The following is a 19006-nucleotide window of genomic DNA, read 5'->3' on the forward strand; positions in this document are numbered from 1 at the left end:
GACTTGGCCCCAGTGCTTTTTTTCTGAAAAAAAAAGTTTGAGGGTACTCCGACATTTGATATAATGCAGCGAAAATTACTTATTACAGAAGCATAGGATACCAACCATCTGCTTTTAGCTACGACGAAATCAACATGTCGAACAACAAAAAAACAGTATCGGACTCTTCAGTTGACTCCAGCTCAAATGAAGCAGGCGATACTGAGAAACACCCAAACATTCAAGAGAATATGGTATCTAACACTTCAGTTTACATCACCTCAAATGAAACATGCAATTCCCATCAACTCCTGGGGGAAAAAAAAAAAAATGGTATCGTACACTTCAATTGACCTATAATACACCTCAGATGAAACAGGTGAGTCCAATCAACCTTCCAGTTAATGACATCACTTTTCCCACCAAAAACTGTATTGGTATCGTTCATATTGCAATTACCAACATGAAAAAATGAAATAAAAACTTTACGTCCATGAAATACATCTTAGCCACTCTTCCAAGTTCTCAACATCGTAAAAAAAATTACTTTGTCGACGAAAAAGTTTAGTGGTACGCATCCCCCAGCATTGCCCCAGAAAAACACCACTGCTTGGCCCCTTCCGATTTTTATCTCTTTCCAAAACTTAAAGAACACAGTCGAGAACTTCACTTTGATAGTGATGAAACAGTGCAAGCAGATATGAGATTGTAGCTCCATCAACACACTTAAACATTCTATGTGACAATATCAACAAACCAGTCTCTCGTTGGGAGAAATGTGTTCATTGCCAGGGTGACTATGTGGAGAAATAAATATGTAGACATGAAGAATAAAGATGTAGAATGTTAATAACATTTGTTTTATTTAAAAAGCTTTGAGAGTTTTCACATAAAAAGTTGGAGGGATTACTTTTTAGCATCTCCTCACGCAAGCCCATTGCATTTTAGTGGCAGAAGTAAATAACCAAGGTGTAGGTATTATGACAGCTTTGTGCTCTCAAAGTAACTAGTTTAAAATAACTGTCTTTAGGCGAGTTTCATGAACAACACAGGTGAAACTAATGTCATTATATGCTATTTTTTCAAAAGTTGACATTTTGAGAACCATGGTTGTAATACTACAAAAGTTTATAACTGAAATAGCGACCAGCCAAAGAAATGGTTGAGCAATATTTATTTGGATCAAACCATGACCAGTATTGGATTTCTTACAAATCCACCTTCAGATGGTTGTTACATGTTTCATTGTTTCCTCGCTGGGGCCTTGTAAAGTTCTTTTTTTTACTATTTGGTAAAGTTCATCAGAGATTTAGTTCTTGACAGCACTTGCATAGTTTACATCTGCAAATGTGTTGATTTTAAAAATTCACAACAGAAACACAGGGCGGCTTCGTCACACAGAATCATACAGCACATAATTTTTCAACACATTTCACACTGTAATAACTTTAAACCTTATGAATACTTTGACAGAGGTCATAAGAATTAGATCTCTGGTAAACTTTACCAAATAGTGAACAAAAAACTTTCTGCCCATCACAGCGTAGCAAATCAATAATGATATACAACATGGCCTCAGCAGGAAAACAATGAAGTGTGTCACATGCACTTGAAGATAGATTTGTAAGAAATTGGAAACCATGGTTTGATCCAAATAAACCCTGTTAAACCATACTTGTGGCTGGTTGCTGTTTAAATTATAAACTTTAAATATCACTAACCACAGCCATAAAAAATTAGCTATACAGGTGTTAAGTATTTAAGTGCACTGCTGAGTACTGGAGATACATAATAATGAAACAAATAATGATTCATAATGAGTCAGTATATATTTTAAGTTAATTCTGGTATGTGCCACTAAAGAATTGTGGCAATAATAAGCGAAGTATCTTTTTAAGCATTGTATAACAATCCTGTAACTAACTGATGTGTCTTAAGCGTATATATTGCTGCATTTAATGTACAGTAACAGATTTGGTAAAGTACTTAATTTAAACTAAGTTATGGCAGTGGAAGTTGATACGTTAATCTCTTTGTTATGCATGCTTCTGATACATGAACTAACAAACACTGTTTACAACCCATTCAGCTGCTCCACATGTAACCATAGAAAAATGTCCAAAATTTTTCAACTAGTGCCTCAGATTGTGATTACAAATATATAGGCCTAGTTGTCCTATACACAGATAAGACAGACAGATACAACAGAACTGCCAAATGAAGATGATTTGGGAAATTGAGATGTTACTGCAAGGTCGAGCACATGGGGAAAACTTGCTCTAATTTCTGCAACAACTCAACTGCTTTCTCAGATACAATTTTGTCATGGATTGGAAGAAAACTGGTATCACTTCTGGAAATTCTAATGAAGACTAGATAATTTAGAGGTAATCTGTAGACAAGAAGAAAAAATGCACACAGACCTCCACCTAATGTCAGGAGTTGGCTATGAACCACTATTGTGCGCACCATCCTGGAGTATAAGCCATGGCACCTGCAACTGAAGAGTTTACCTGCCAAGATAAAACACTATCATAAAACTTTCTTAAAGAATGATTACTTGGAGATTCAAATAATATGTGCTCTTCAATCATAAGGAAAAACAAGAAGAAGGAATATACACGGTCATCCACCAGCAAAATTGCCATGACTCTAGACAACTATAACAAGACTATTCCACCCAATTTGGAAAATAAAACATATTCCACGATCCTTTAAAGACCCGTTATGGCTACTAAAATGTGGCATTTGCGTTATTGGTGACAGGTATAGAAGTTGGGTACATTCCAATCTATAAAAGATTAATTGTCATACGATACTTGCACTTTGAGTAGTAGTAGTAGGAGGAGGAGGAGGAGGAGGAGGAAACTAGTTTACCTGTTGCTTCAAGACAATGCTTCAACTTGAGGAATAACTTAAAAATATACTGTCAATGCCCAACAACAACTTCAATGCATTTCAAACTCAAGATCTGGATTTTAAACAACAAGCATCTAATTCTCGCTGTGAGAGTACAGTCAGCTCCTCTAATTTTCAAATTAATTCTTAGTTAAAAGCTGAACAGATATGAATTTCCAGAGTATTAGTCTGCTTCCAGGAAATACCTGAAAGATTATCACCAGAGAAGCCATCAAATGTTACCAACCATATTGAAACAGGACAAAGATGCCCAAGTAACAGCAAAAGTTTAAAACAAGTCTTATAACAGAAGTGTAAAAGACCTATCTCTGTGAGGCTGAGGAGGAGGAAAAGAACAGGAGCTACCTCATGGCAGCTTTTAGTAAATAAATTGGTTTGAAGAAAGTACAAAGAACTTACTTCTCTCTCTCTCTTGCATTTCGGAACAGCTTAACCTCTTCATACAGCTCTGGTCTTCCAGAATCTGAAATGATGTACAAGAAGTATAACTTTCAAATAACTCTCATAATGATTGCAATCTTCACCCCTCATGCACCACAACTGTACAAACAGCTAGTTAAATATCATCTGGATGCATAGGATTATAATATTGAGACAGACAATTTGTACTTCCATACAAGCTATATATAAACTAAAATACAAAATAATTGCTGAACTAATTAGCTTGGCATGTGGCTCATTATCACTAATATTACAAAATGCTGCACATTAGCTTAGTTTCTGTCCCACAAAAGCAAATATGATGCTCTTCAACAGAAGCATCATAGAAATCGTTTCTGGTGTAATCAAAGTTTTTCATTAAAAATGATTCATTCAGATATTGTTTTCCTCTCTGTGAGGACAAGTTTTTACCTTGTACAAGTCCCAGAAAGTATTTATTTTCCATAAACTGTTAAGGTGAGAATTCCTTGGGCACTGCTGAATGGTAACTGACTTTTAGACAATTGCCTCATCCCTACAACTGTGCTACCAACTGATATAAGTAGTGCTCATTCAATCATCATACAATGCAACATTTTCATCCCTCATTCACTTCCTCTCACAATGGCAGCATCAGAAGCCACATTGACCTCTAAGCTGCTCTCTTCTGAGAGAATGTCTTTAAATTATAATCTCTCTGATTTTTTATTATGCTTTGAATGTGATGATAAAGGTGTCACTGAATACAATTTTCCCCTCATTTCCTTAAGTATATCCTGTTGCAGCTGATAGCTTAGGCACAGACCTGGGACATTCGATCAGGTATTATTTTGCAGAGTGCGCCGCTGCTTCACTTTGCAATAACCTCATCAAGACATCTTATGTAGGCAAATGCCGGGATGGTTCCTTTGACAGGGTACGGCCGATTTCCTTCCCAATCCTTCCCTAACAGGAGCTTGCGCTCCGTCTCTAATGACCTCGTTGTCGACGGGACGTTAAACATTAACCACCACCACCACCACCACCACCACCACCACCACCACCACCACCACCACCACATCTTATGCACATAGGATATTCTGGTTCCAAAGTCACTCTTCCAGACCTCGCAAGTAGCTGTGCTACAAACCACTCAGAGATATCAGCAATGACAGAACATATTTTGGGAAATTAATATAAAATTGTATTCAATGACATGCCTGCTGCAGCTTGGACAATTCATTTCTTGGAAAAGGAGAATTGACCAATGTCTGAAAACAGCTACAAGATGCAATGGCCACAGCCCTAGGCTGCAATAAAGTTGGGGCCCATGGTGTAAACCATGACACTAGTGCAGTTGAAATCTCCTGAAAAATCAAATGTCACAGCGCATTCTCATGTGCATGATCTGACCTGTTTGTTCTCAAATGGAGGTGAATGGCAAACAATGGTGGAAATGTATATCTCTGGGAGAAAACTGAATGTGGATACTGGCCACAAAGATGTTCCCTTACACCTTTGCTATAGGAATGAGATGCTGCCTAGAGTTAATAGCATATTTGAGTCCCTAGGTCAACCCTTCAGCAGCAAACTTTAGGCGTAACGCCAATGGGCTACGGTCAAAACTCCTTGCAATGGACCCGACAGCATTCAGCATGTCAGATGGTGTCTAACACGTCTGTGCGTGACAATACTACAGAGACCACTAAGTGATGGCAGAATCATGAATGTTTCAACTAATACTTCCAACCAAAGGTGTTCTCTAGTAACAACCCTTTTTCCCCCTTGTAACTTCAACACACGGTAGTATTGTCTGGCAACACTTCCAGAGATTGATTCCTACCCTCAATTTTTTTCTCAAAGTATCATGTAATACCCCTCAATGTTTAGTGGCATATTTTTGCCACCCATAGTATATAAATGAGCAAGTGGGTAAAGTTGGATGCTCAGTGAGGCTGTGTGCAGATGATACTTATGTCTCTAGGAAGGATAAACAGTCAAGAGGTTGTACTGAATTGCAGCAAGACAGACAGAGGATTGATGATCCGAATAGGTGGTTGATCCTAAACCTCAATAAATGTGCTGGGCATAAATAAGCTAAGAGATCCATTACTGCTCAGTTAAGCTACTGGTGATGAATCACTGGAAACAATAACATCCCTAAAAAACCAGAGTAACAGAACACAGTGACAAGGTGGAATAACCATGAAAGATATTCATAGGTAAAGCAGGTGGCAAGCTAAAATTCATTGGAAGAATCCTAAGGAAATTTCATTCATTCATGAAGCTGCATCTTACATAATGGACTTTTAATTTGTATTTTCAGTGTCGCATGCCAGTCTGGCACCATTACCACCGTTAACAGAAAAAAATAAAGACACTGACTCAATGAAGAACAGTGTGTTTTTTAATGGGTTAGTTGAGTAAATGCAAGAGCATTATGGAGATGCTGTCATTGGCAGTCACTACAAGAGAGATGTGACAAAGTGGAACTTACTGTTAAAATTCCAAGAGACTATGTTCCAAGAAGAGTTTGGCAACATATTACTTTCTCCCACACACATCTTGTCAAATTACCATGGTGGGGAAAAATCTCAAAAATTAGAACTCATAAAAAAGCTAACTGATGCTCGTTCTTCTCACATATCATTCACAAATGGAACAGCGAGGGGGATAAGTCATAATGAAATCAGAAGCACGCACTGCTATAAACCGTAGAGAGGTTTGCTGAGTATATACTACATGATCAGAAGTATCTGGACACATCCATGTAATGCAGAAGTGATGACCAGATGTCACAAGTGGTGGAACTGCCAGTATAAAAGTAGGGAGCGAGTGATATGTTGTCGTTAGAGAAGCAATAACAACAGTGACTTCAAACGTGGAGTAGTCATTGGGTGTCACCTGAGTAACAAATTAATCAGGTACATTTCAACCCTTCAAAAGCTGTCCAGCTTAACTGATGGTGAAGCGGAAATGCAAAGAAACAACCACAGCTAAACCAAAACCAGACAGACTTCAGGTGATGATGGACTGGGATCGTTTAGCACTGCAGCATGTGATTCTAAAAATCACATGGCATCAACAGAAGGAATCACTCATGATTTCCAAAATGCTACTAGCAGCACAGCTAGCACAATGACTGTGCATAGGGTGTTTCAAAGAATGTGGTACAATGATGAGCAACTTCTCATAAGCCGCATATTTCTGTTGTCAGTGCTAAGCGACACTAAGTGATGTCAACAGCAACACCACTGGGCAGTGAACGACTGGAAACAAGTGATCTCGAGTGTCAGGTCACGCTGTACTCTGCAGTAATCTGATGGATGGGTTTGGGTTTGGCGAATACCTGGAGAACATTCCCTATCATCAAGTGTAGTGCCAACAGTGAATATGAAGGTTGTCATGTTAGAATATGGATTTTTTTTAATGATTAGGGTATGACCTCAGATCTGTGCTTGATAAAATGCTAAATGCAGAAGTATATGAATACATTTTACAGCATTGTGTATTGCACGTAGTAGGGAAAAAGAGACAATGAATGATTGTACCAGCATGGCAATCCTTTCAGTCATAAAGCAGTACAGGGCATAGGCAAAATAATGTGAACAGTGGTAGTAATGGGATGATTGTGTTTGACGGTCAACAACACAGGTAAGGCATGTGTGGCGGTGGACTGCCCATGTTAAGTACAGACTGGGCATCAGTGCAGGTTGTTTACGAGTAGTGCACACTTTGTATTTGCATTCAGAGGCCGAGGTTGACGTGCAATGAAAGACTTAACAGAGTTCCAAAGGGGACAGATTACGGGGGGCCAATTAGCTGGAGCATCAGTAACCAAGACGCCAACTTATTGAACGTCTCAAGAGCAACCGTTTCAGCAGTCATGACAGCCTACACAAAACATGGAAAGACATCATCATGTAAATGTAATAGTGGGCACAAATTGAAACTAAATGACAGATCGTCGTACGCTAGCACGAATTGTGTCAAAACAACACAAAACTACGGCGGCTAAAGTGACTGCAGAGCTCAACAGTCATCATCGAGACCCTGTATCTAACGACACCGTCCGCCGAAAACTCCATAAAGCAAATATTCATGGACGAGCTGCTATACCGACACCATTAGTGACGACAACCAACGCAAAAAAGTGCAAAATATGGTGTCAGGAGCATAAATCCTGGAGGCTGATCAGTGGAAACACGTCATACAGTCCAACAAGTCAATATTTTCATTACTTCCAACACTGGGCCAGGTTTACATCTGGAGAACGCCAAAAGCAGCCAACAATCCTGACTGCTTGATTCCAACTGTTAAGCATGGAGGTGGAAGTGTGATGCTGTCGGCAGCCATATCACGATATTCTGCTTGTCCCATCATTACTCTCAAAGGCCGTGTTACAGCCAATGATTATGTGAACATTTTAGGTGATCAGGTGCATCTCATGATTCAAATGATGTTCCCAACAATGATGCTATATTTCAGGATAACAACACACCCATAAACATAGCCAGGACAGTACAATTGTGGTATGAGGAGTATGCAAGTGAACTGCAGTGTCTTTCATGCCAGCACAGTCCCTGGACTTTAACATTACCGAACCCTTGTGGGTGGTATTGGAGCACAGTCTCCGGAGCGATTTCTGCCTCCCTCATCACTACAGGTATTAGAAGAGGGTCTGATCGAAGAATGGCGTAACGTTCCACTGGAGACTATACAATCATTACATCCCAATATTTGAAGACAAATTGCAGCTGTATTACAAGCAAATGGGGATCCAACCCCTTATTAGTAAACCATTCCCAAGTAAGTACAGGTGTACACATTATTTTGCCTACCCCCTGCATATGTGAGGAAATGGTTTGTGGACAATAATATAACTGAAATGGACTGGTCTGCCCAGACTTCCAAACTGAAACCAATGGAACACCTATGGGATGAATTATGTCAACTTCGCTCCAGACCCCAGTGCTCAACATCAATATCTTATCTGGTTTTGCCTCTTATGGGAATGCCTTTGGTATGTCCCACTACGTAGATGAAGTAGTATTGTGTGGTGCACTATTCACTTTAACTTCTTGAATAAAAGTTTAAACCAGCTGCAAGCAGTCAAATTTATTCATCAAAATGTATTGGCTCTAGCAAGTTGTGACGAAGCAAGCTGGGATCTCTACTTCCTCTTGTTTTGCCATCTGCCTCCTCCAATTCATTTGATTTTCCTTTTTGCCTAATTACCATTAACAGGCATGAGTATAATCTGCATTTCCATAAAAGAGATAGGTTGGCCCTCAGTGTTTCTAATTTTGGCTTAGTTTTGTGTATGTAATTAATTTCCTAATTTATTTTGACCATTCCTAGTTAATACTTTTGTTATTGGGTGAAATCAGTAATTGTTTCATGACTTAGATTCTATTGTTGACTTATAAACAAATATAAATTCTATACTAATTATAAACATTTGGAAGAAGAACTACTAGGATTCTTAAATTATTTATTCGGGTCTATTTGAAAACATATTAGCAAAGCCAGCCCTTAATTCCAAAATAATTACCAGGTTTTCTCAAAAGTATAACTATATTAGTAAATTTCATTATTTAAACAAATAATTCGGCCTAACCTTTGTGATAGAAGGAACTGTTAAAAATAAGGCATTTTTCGATATATTCAGTTAATTGAATGAGTTATGTTTTAATTATAATTTCTGTAACTTGAACATCAAACAACGCATAGTTTCTGTGCCTATTATTGTGAGGATATGTAAAGGACCGATTTTTGGTCCCAAGACAGTCAGTCCACGGCTGATTGTCAGATGTGAAACACATTTTACTTAGATCAACAACAATGCATCAACTTAACAGTGGAATAACTGTAACACAAATAGGCCATGTTTTAGAACAATTAATGACAATGTCTGTTTAATTTATTTGAAAAATAGTGTCACACGTACCGTATTATTCTGCAAGAACTGAACTGTGTGGTTAGAGTTTTTACTACTCATAGATGTTCAACAGCAAACTATTTTAGCAGTGTGCTGATGTTTGCCTGCAACCTATTAATGAGGCTTATCAACATTTACCAATAGTGAACTGGCCATATAATTGTCTAATATTGGGGGGTTGTGAATAGTGAAAGTAAAGAACTATGAAACGCAAATGTACAACTGTCGGCTACATCATTTACAGTGGTCAGTGTTGAACTTTCACCCCCCCCCCCCCCTTTTTCAGCCAGTATAACAATGCAGTGCGTCAACACCGAGGCCTATCAACAAAGAAATAAAGCAGGCGGACGTCACAAAGTGCTTGGATAACAAAAATCTCTGATAACTGGACTTTTATTCTGAATTTTCCTAGACATCACTGCTGAAAGGCTAAATATACATCTAAATGAAATAGGCCCATCCACAATTCATGCAGTGAATCGTAAAGCATCTTATTATTGGACCTGGTGATCTAGCAGTAAAGTGCTTGCTTGGAGACTGCGAGGCCGTCGGATTGAATCCCAATCAGATCATGGATTTTTCAGTCTGCATTTTAACATTGCCTTCACCTCTCTATGAGGTCAGGAGATACCGGAGATTCCACATTAAGGCATAGGTCCCCTTTCCTCAGTCGCATAACTGGTGTAGGTTAAGGACATCCAATTGAAAGATGTGTACCAGGACAAAGAGACACAGGAAATTACTATTGTAAGAATATTAATTACATCATCACCATCTAAAGCATTTACGAAAATATGTGTACAAAGGGACAGTTTAGCAGTTACCAGTGTCTGGTATAACCTCTCCTTATAGTGAGAGGTTACAGTGGCATATATCTGTGCAGCATGCTTCTCACCATGAAATCGGCAACAGATTAAATATAACAAAATTTGGCACAAAATGAGCATATGGAGAGCGGTCATGATGTACATAATTTTTATTTAATCATCTTGATAACACAGCTTTCTGAATAGAATTACCAGTTCTCTTATTCTGCTACACTGCAACAAGTCGTAACATGTAAAAGTAACAGGACTTTTTATGATCAGCATCTTCCTTTAATAAAAGCTGATAATAGTTGGTTGGTTGGATTGGAGAAAGGACCAAACTATGTGAACATCAGTCCCTCCGACCTTGGAATAACTAAAACCGATGAAACCTCACACTATAAGAGGGAACTACAATGGCCATAAAATTACAAATTATTGACAGAGAAGGAAGGAAGAAGGTGGTGGAAGAAGAGAGGATGGAAAGAAAGTGACTAATGACAGGGGCATGAAGAAAGAAGCACAGGTAGACAAGATAATAGACACTCAATATAAAACAGACCCCATAAAGAAAGGAGTGGGAAGGCAGAGGATGGGGGTGAACCACCAAGCCCAGTTGAAGCCAGTCCAATCGGGGTGAAGGGGGTGGGGGTGTGGGGGGTGGGGGTGGGAAGGGGAGCGAGACGGCCTGCCATCCCCTCCACCCATCGATAAGGTTGAAGGTCCAACCCTTAAATAAAGCGATAAAAACCTCCATCACGAAGAAATCGTAAAACTAGATCAGCCGCTGAGACACTGTCAGCTAACGCCAGGTGGAGCAAGTCAGGAAAGCTATAAGTCCATCGCAGGGCAGCTGAATCGGGACAGTCCAGTAAGAGGTGCACCACAGTCAACATTGATCCACAACGACAGGGAGGGGGGTCCTCACAACGGACGAGATAACCGTGAGTCAGTCAAGTATGGCCGATGTGGAGCCGGCAAACAATGACAGAGGCATTACGAGAGGCCCGTAAGGAGGACCGCCACAAAATTGTAGAATCCTTTATCGCCCTGAGCTTGTTTGGCGAAGAAATAGTGTGCCATTCTGCATTCCAAAGTCCCAAAACCTGATGAAGTAATGCCGAGCAAAGGTCTATTTCCGGAATGCCAATAGCAAGAGATGGCCCGTTAGTAGTCAATTTAGCCAGTCGATTGGCAAGTTCACTGCCAGCAATCCCAACATGGCCTGAGGTCCAAATAAAAACCACTGAGCATCCACATAGATCAAGGAGAGAAAGGGAGTACTGGATAGCTATGACCAACAGGTGGCAAGGGAAGCACTGGCCGATAGCTTTCAAACTTTTCAAGGAGTCACTACAGATAGTCAAGGACAGTCCTGAGCAGAAGCAGACATGCTCCAGTGTGCGCAAGACTGCTACCAATTTTGCACTAAAAACACTACAGTGGCAAGGAACAAAGTTCCGTGTGTCTCACGTAGATGTAAGCACACCCCGTGTGACTAACAACCATCGAGCCATTAGTATAAATCACTTCTGAACCCTGGAATGAACTGAGGAGACAGTAGAACTGGTGGTGAAGGGCCTCCGGAGGGACAGAACCCTTTGAATTGATCGAGAGATCAAGACAGAGCTGTGGCCAAGAGATGCACCACGGAGGGGTACGTGCGTGAGCGGAAAAAAGAGGTGGTAAAGGGAAGTGCTGGAACTCATAAAAGAGCGACTGAATGAGGGCAGCCACGGTAAGCCCACATCATGGCCGCCGCCGCGGGAGGTTGATCTCCATGTCTGGATAAAGGAGACCATAAATCGGGTGATTTGGGGTGCAGCGAATGCAGAGTGCATAAGATATCAGCTGTTGAGCTGCTGTTGGTGCAGAACTATCAGCGGTGGAATCCCTGCCTCTGCAAGAAGGCTAATCACGGGGCTAGTCCGAAAGGCACCAGTCGCAAGTCGTATCCCACAATGGCGGCAGGGGTCTAGTATCTGAAATGTTGATGATGCAGAACCATAGACAGGACTGCTGTAGTCTAAACGAGACTGGACCAGTGCTTTGTACAATTGCAGGAGAATCGAGTGGTCTGAACCCCAGGTGATATTGCACAGACATCTAAGAACATTCAGATGTAACCAGCACGTCCTCTTCAGCTGGCGAAGATGAGGGAGTCACGTCAACTGGGCATCGAAGACCAGACCCAAGAAGTGATGGGTGCGCACCACCTCGAGGGATTGGTCATCGAGGAACAGGTCCGGATGGGGATGGACTGTACGGCGACAGCAGAAATGCATGACATACGACTTGGCCACTGAAAACTAAAGCCATGGGAGACAGCCCAAGATTGCATCGGGTAGATTGCCCCCTGTAGACGGCATTCTGCAGTGCCCATGATGGAGGAAGCGACATAGATACAAAAATCGTCAGCATACAAAGAAGGGGACACTGTTGGCCCAGCAGCCGCCACCAGTCCATTAATGGTGACGAGAAAGAGATGGTTGGTTGGTTTGGGGGATTAAAGGGACCAGACTGCCATGGTCATCGGTCCCTGAGAAAGAGATGGACACTCATCACGGAACCCTGTGGAACCCCATTTTCTTGCCCATGGGAAGTGCTATGGGAGGCACCAACTTGGACCCGGAAAGAGTGACAAGAAAAAAGTTACGGATAAAAACAGGCAGAGCGCCACGAAGGCCCCATTCGTGAAGGGTGGCGAGGATGTGGTGGCACCAGGTGGTGTCGTAGGCTTTATGCAGGTCAAAGAAGACTACAATGAGGTGTTGCCGATGGGCAAAAGCCAACTGGATAGCAGACTCCAGGTGGACCAAGTTATCCACCGTAGGGCGGCCACAGCAAAAACCACCTTGAGTCTATGACAAAAGGTCACGTGAGTCAAGGATCAAAACAGCCGCTGACTCACCAGGCATTCAAGGAGCTTGCAGAGGGTGTTGGTAAGGCTAGTTGGATGGTAGCTATCCAACTGAAGAGGTGGCTTCCCAGGCTTCAGCACCGGAATAACAATGCTTTCCTGCCACTGGGTAGGAAATAACCCCTCACTCCACAGACGGTTGAAAAGGATCAATATACAACAGTGGCCAGCCACCAATAAGTGTTGGAGCATTTGGTTATGTATCAAATCCGGTCCAGGCACCGTGTCGGGACAAAGAGTGAGGGCATTGGCAAATTACCACTCACTAAATAGTGTATTATAAGGCTCCAAGCAGTGAGAAACGAAAGACAAAGGCAGCCATTCCGAGTGCTCTTACAGGAGAAAGAACATGGGCAGATATTCAGTCGATGCATAGGCTTCAGCAAAGTGTTGAGCAAAATGCTCTGCGACAAAGTCCGGATGGGTAAGGACAACATCATGCACAGAAATTCCTGCAACGCTGGTGGGAGGACGATGGCCAAAAATTCATCCGAGTTTCACCCAGACTTATGAAGAGTGGGTGTGCAGTCCTGTGGCAGCCACAAATCTTTCCCAGAAAATCTGTTTCTGAAATTTGATTAGGTAATGGGCCCGGGTGCAGAATCGTTTAAAGACCCTTTTGGTGCTGCTTGAAGTGTTGAAGAGCACGGCGGCAGTCTTTTATGGCCGCAGCAATTTCTGGAGTCCACCAAGGGACCATCATCCGACAGGGGGAACCCGAGGAAGAAGGGATGGCTGAAACAGTTGTGGAAAGAATGGTGGTAGTCAAAGTCAGTGTAGACTCATCAATACGATTATGCAGTAGTACAGGGGGGATGGTAGCAGAGGAGAAAGCACCCCAATCAGCTTTAGAGAAGGCCAACCTGGGAGGGTGACGGAACGATATATACTGAAAGAAGGTCAAAACAATTGGGTAATAATCGCTGTCACATAAGTCACTGTGGACACCCCACAAATGGAGGGAAGAAGGCCGGGACTGCAGATGGAGAGGTCAATGGCAGAGAAAGTGCCATGTGCCATACTAAAGTGTGTGGGAGTGCCAGTGTTTAGGAGACAGAGGTCAAGCCCTGCCAGAACAGCTTCAACAGTCCTACCCAGGGTAGTAGCCAACGAGGGTTGTGGGAATTACCCTAGAAGCAGGAAAGGAGAAGGGAGTTGTTAACGAAGTGTGGTTAGGGCAAGGGATGTGGGCAGCCTGTCAGGCGGTAGGGAAATATAACAGATCGTGACTGGAGTGGCCAGATGGACCCTAACAGCAATTGCTTCCAGAGTGGTATGGAGGGGAACCCATTTACTAACAATGTCCTTGCGGACCAAGGTGCAAACACCACAAGAAGCCTGCAAGGGGCCAATTCAGTTTCGACAGAAAGCGTGGAACCCACGAAGGGTGGGTGACTAAGAATTGACAAAATGAGTCTCCTGGAGAGCAATGCAAGCAGAAGAGTAGGAGGAAAAAAGGGGCTGCAACTCTGGGAGGTGACTCAATTAGCAATTACAATTCCACTGTAGGATTCTCAAGCTGGAGTCCAAATGGGAAGTGAACGGACTGGAGCCAGTCACGCTGCTGAGTCGCCATCCATCACCGATAAGGTTGGGGTAATGTCCATATAGGTGGGGTCAGACTGTTGGCTCATCGGCTTTGCCCTCCTTCTTGTGTTTCTGCTTCTTTTGTGAAGGAAGAGAAGGGCAGACTGCAGCGAGGTCGGGCACAAAATTACACCTGGCAATCTTGGCGCCTAGTGCCCGCGTATCGCGCAGCCGATGTGGAGCTGCAGATAGCCTTTCAGGGGGGTGCCAGGAAGAGGAGTCCCAGGAGGGAGCTCCAGTACTGGCGGCTGCAGAAGAAGGGGAGTGCTTCTCTGGCAGGGGAGGGGGAGCAGCACACGAAGGGGTGGGTATGGGTACTGTTGGGGAGGGGGAGTGGGATAGTGAGGGTGAGGCGGAAGGTGTGGGGCGAATGTGGCAGGACTGGGAAAAGGAGGGGGTAGGAGGGGGAATGGACGTAACTGAAACGAACATTGAAGTTATTGGCACAGGATGGAGCCGGTCATACTTTCAACAAGCCTCGGTGTAGGTAAGTCGATCCAAGGTCTTGTACTCTTGAATCCATCATTCTTTCACATACACCGGGCATGCTGGCGAGCATGGAGGGTGCTGCGCGTTACAATTTACGCATACTGGCGGGGGAGCACTGGCACTCGCCTCATGGAGGGGGTGACCACAGTCACCGCAGAGGCGATCATTGGTGCTGCAGGAAGAGGTGTCCAAACTGTAAGCATTTAAAGCATCTCATCGGTGGTGGAATGTAAGGTTTTACATCACACCGATACACCATCACCTTTACCTTCTCTGGGAGGGTATCCCCTCAAAGGCCAGGATAACTGCACCTGTATCGGTGCTTTTGTTTTTAGGGCCTCGCTGTACACAGCGGATAAATCGAACTCCTCGCCGCTTGAGGTTTGCACGGAGCTCCTCGTCAGTTTGGAGAAGAAGATCCTGGTGGAAAATGACGCCCTGTACCGAGTTCAAAGATTGGTGGGGTGCGACGGAGACTGGGATGTCACCCAGATGGTCACGAGCATGCAGGGCTTCAGATTGGGCAGCAGAAGATGTCTTTACGAGCAAAGAACCTGACTGCATTTTACTCGTGGATTCCACTTCGCCATACTTATCTTCAATCGTTTCCATGAAAAACAAAGGCTTGGACGTGGCAAAACTTTCGCCATCTGTCCTGGTACAAACCACGTACCGAGGGATAGGTTTCAAACCCAAACCAGCGAGCTTGACCCTCTTCCTAGGGGGTGGCCAGGGATGGGAAGGCCGAAGGATCAGAAAAAGGAGTGTCATGTCTTCTATCACTCTCAGAGACGGCTACAGAATGGCCAGGGTGTTGAAAGTTTCGTCGCTTCATGTGCGAGGCGTCCGCCCTAGTACCATCCACTCTGACCAGGGGCTTGCCACCCAGCCACAGCAAGGGCCATCTGGCACGGCAGCCATTGCTGGGAGTTCTGATGCTCCAGAGTGATGAACATCGACTCCTTGGCATACACGAGGCATCAACAGCTCAGGTACTAGTAGCGTGATCCCTGTGTTGTCAGGGGGCTCAGACAAGTGGGTACTTAACTGCCCCACCACATGGACTGGCTACTGTGCTGGTGACCTAGCAGGAAGGGGGCCAGGGTGCAAGGGGAAAAGGGAGGGGAGGGGGAGAGAAGCCTGCACAATGGAAACTAGGTTGTGAGCTCATCCCCAAATGGCTCACACTGAACAGAAAACTTTGGAAATGGAAGTCAAATTCCAATGAGACCAAAAACGCCGAAAGGGAGAGGGGAAACAGCAAACTAAACAATAGCACATACCAAAACAAAGCCGGGAGGATAGTCAGGTTGATTAAAAAAAGTCCACCAAGAGCCAAAGGAGGGGGAAGGGGGCAGGGAGAAAGGAGCAAGGTCAGGGAAGGAGAGGAACAGGGATGGTAATGCAGCCTGGAAAAAGGAAGGCGAATGCAATAGCTTGGGGGCCCGTGCGCGCCACACATGTACCCACAAAAGGGACTGTAGGCCCCCTGGGGGGGATATCAGTAGTAACTCCCCTCCAGAACTTGTGTTATTTTTACGTGTTTTTACTTGTTGCAGTACAGCAGAATGAGAGAGAATCTGAAGATGGCTACTGCATAGCTAAAACTGGTAATTCTATACAGAATTCAGCTTTTCAAAAAGCTGTGTGATCAACACAAATAAATAAAAATTAATAATGACCTACAAATTACACACTATCAAAATATGCCTAGGAGCAGTGGGAGGCAGCTGTGGCCAATTCTGTAACTAAGAAATCAGTGAGGCTGCTATACTCAGTACCACCAGGTGGTGTCTTTTCTAATGAGAAAACTGCAACAGCATCCATTAAGTCTCATGAAAACAATTAAGAGGCCTTTTGAAGGATAGGCAGCATCTTGTTTTAATACACGTTGATATGAATAGTAACGAGGGTGATGTGCTGACGCTATTCTCCATCAACACTGCTATAACATTCCTGAGTCAGAGACCGAAGCATTGGGCGGACAGAACTGTGCAGTCTTCTCGATCTACTTACATGGCAAACTATTTTAGCGGAAAGAAGTTCATCAGACATCGACAGAAGATGCGAAATTTCTCCTAATGCTATTACCTTTCAGGATGAACTGATAACAATACATTATTAACGGCATATCACTATGTTCCCGCTGTTGTTCACATAGCCCCTTCATTCACACAGCATCCTCCCCTCACAAACAGTGATCCTTCATTACTTCCTCGTTGCTACCCTTCCAAGAAAGACACAGCCAGCTCCAGTTCCATTTACAAGGAAGACAACCATAACTGGACTACAGTTACAAACATAAAATTAGCATAAGATGAAACTTACTCTGCTAAAATAATGCAGCATCAGTAAGTTCATCAGTCTGTCAGATGAGGATGTTGGCTTTTGGCATGCAATATTGTGGGTTGCTTTGGTTTTATTACAATGTGTAATGTACTATTATTTGTGTAAAAATATGTAAATGATTGAATTAATTGTAACAATTGTAATGAAGGTTTGTGCTATTAATAGTGGTTTGATACCAGTGACTAATAATGCAAGTAACATTTCAATTATGTATGAGGCTGTCGCATTCTCTGCGAAGTTACAATGTGACTAGGGCAGAGCAGCATGTCAGTTCACTGCATTTGACTGAAAGAAAACCGTATTGTTTACTCATATGAAGTCTAACATTTTGTATTCATGTAATGATTTCTAACAACAAATATGAACATTTGTTGCTCATATGTACATTGGTAAACTGTATGATCACAGTTACATTTAAGGTATGTAGAAACATGTATTGCATGAAGGAAATAGTTTATAATGCTTTATGCAATGTTCAACTTATATGTACAATTGTGGAAGTACATTGTAATTATACTTTTGTTAACACCATAAAATCTTTCGTAGGCTGGCTGGGGTCTGAAAATAGATGTACATGATGGTACGAAACAAGTTGCCAGAAGGGGATGATTATCATCACGACTGCGAAAGATATTGGAAAAAAATAGAACTATTTCGCATCCAAGTTGCTGGTCCTATCCTCCATTACACTGGACCTTCATGATGCTATTGAGAGGTTGTATGTATAGAGTGCTCGACAATGAAGTCATAAGCACCCTTACCAAATTGAGATGAATGTGACTAAAATGTTTAAAATTTTGTTTCAAAAGGTAAAATACGATATTTAATTCTGGTATACTCTTCTACAATCTCTCTCACTCACGTGTTCAAAACAAAGACATAAGATTCGGTCTAAGGTCAATGTAATATGGAATTGTCACTGGCTGATCACTGGGAAAAAATAGTATGAACTAGCCAACCTGGAGAAAAAAAAAAAAACATTAACATCTTTTACCTAATGACCTATGTAGAAGGCCAGACACTACATAGAATTTTAAAACAAAAATCAGCACAGGCACAAAAAGTAGTGGCCTGGTCAGGACGGGAAAGGCGGGCATAGGAAGGGAGGGTTTCAAAAAAGAATTGTGAAATGAAGTAAACTTTGGCTGCAGTCTGACATTATAGATTACATAAGGGCTCACCCAGACTGAACAATAGGATGTATCTGACAGTCTGGGTCTTATCTTTGTAAGCCTTATGCAAAATTTATGTCGGCAGCAGAAGGATTACTCTGCTTTCAGCTCCAAATGCCAGTTCTCTAAATTTTCTCAATAGTGTTCCTCACCAAGAATGTCACCTTCCCCCAGGGATTCCCATTCGGGTTTCCAAAGCATCTCCATAATACTCACATGTTCTTTGAACATACTGGTTACAAATCTAGCACCCCTCCCCCCTTTAATTGCTTCAATGTCCCTTTAATCTGACCTGATGTGGATCCCAAACACTCAAGCAGTACTCAAGAATAAGTTGCACTAGCGTCCTATACATGGTGTTTTTTTACAGGTGAGACACACTTTCCTAAAATTCTCCCAATAAACCAAAGTTGACTATCTGCCTTCCCTACTACGATCCTCACAT

The 19006-nt window shown here is 42.6% G+C and overlaps 1 protein-coding gene across 1 annotated transcript in view; it reads right to left on the reverse strand.

Moving 5' to 3' along the window:
• The window catches only part of LOC124802846 (vacuolar protein sorting-associated protein 28 homolog), a 63801-nt gene that overhangs the window by 28961 nt on the left and 15834 nt on the right, over positions 1-19006 (reverse strand). The window contains exon 2 of the mRNA XM_047263867.1: positions 3298-3361. Within this exon, the coding sequence (XP_047119823.1) occupies positions 3298-3361 (64 nt within the window). The remainder of the gene's footprint in view (positions 1-3297; positions 3362-19006) is intronic.

The sequence above is a fragment of the Schistocerca piceifrons genome, chromosome 6 (assembly GCF_021461385.2).
Source record: "Schistocerca piceifrons isolate TAMUIC-IGC-003096 chromosome 6, iqSchPice1.1, whole genome shotgun sequence".
NCBI lineage: Eukaryota > Metazoa > Arthropoda > Insecta > Orthoptera > Acrididae > Schistocerca > Schistocerca piceifrons.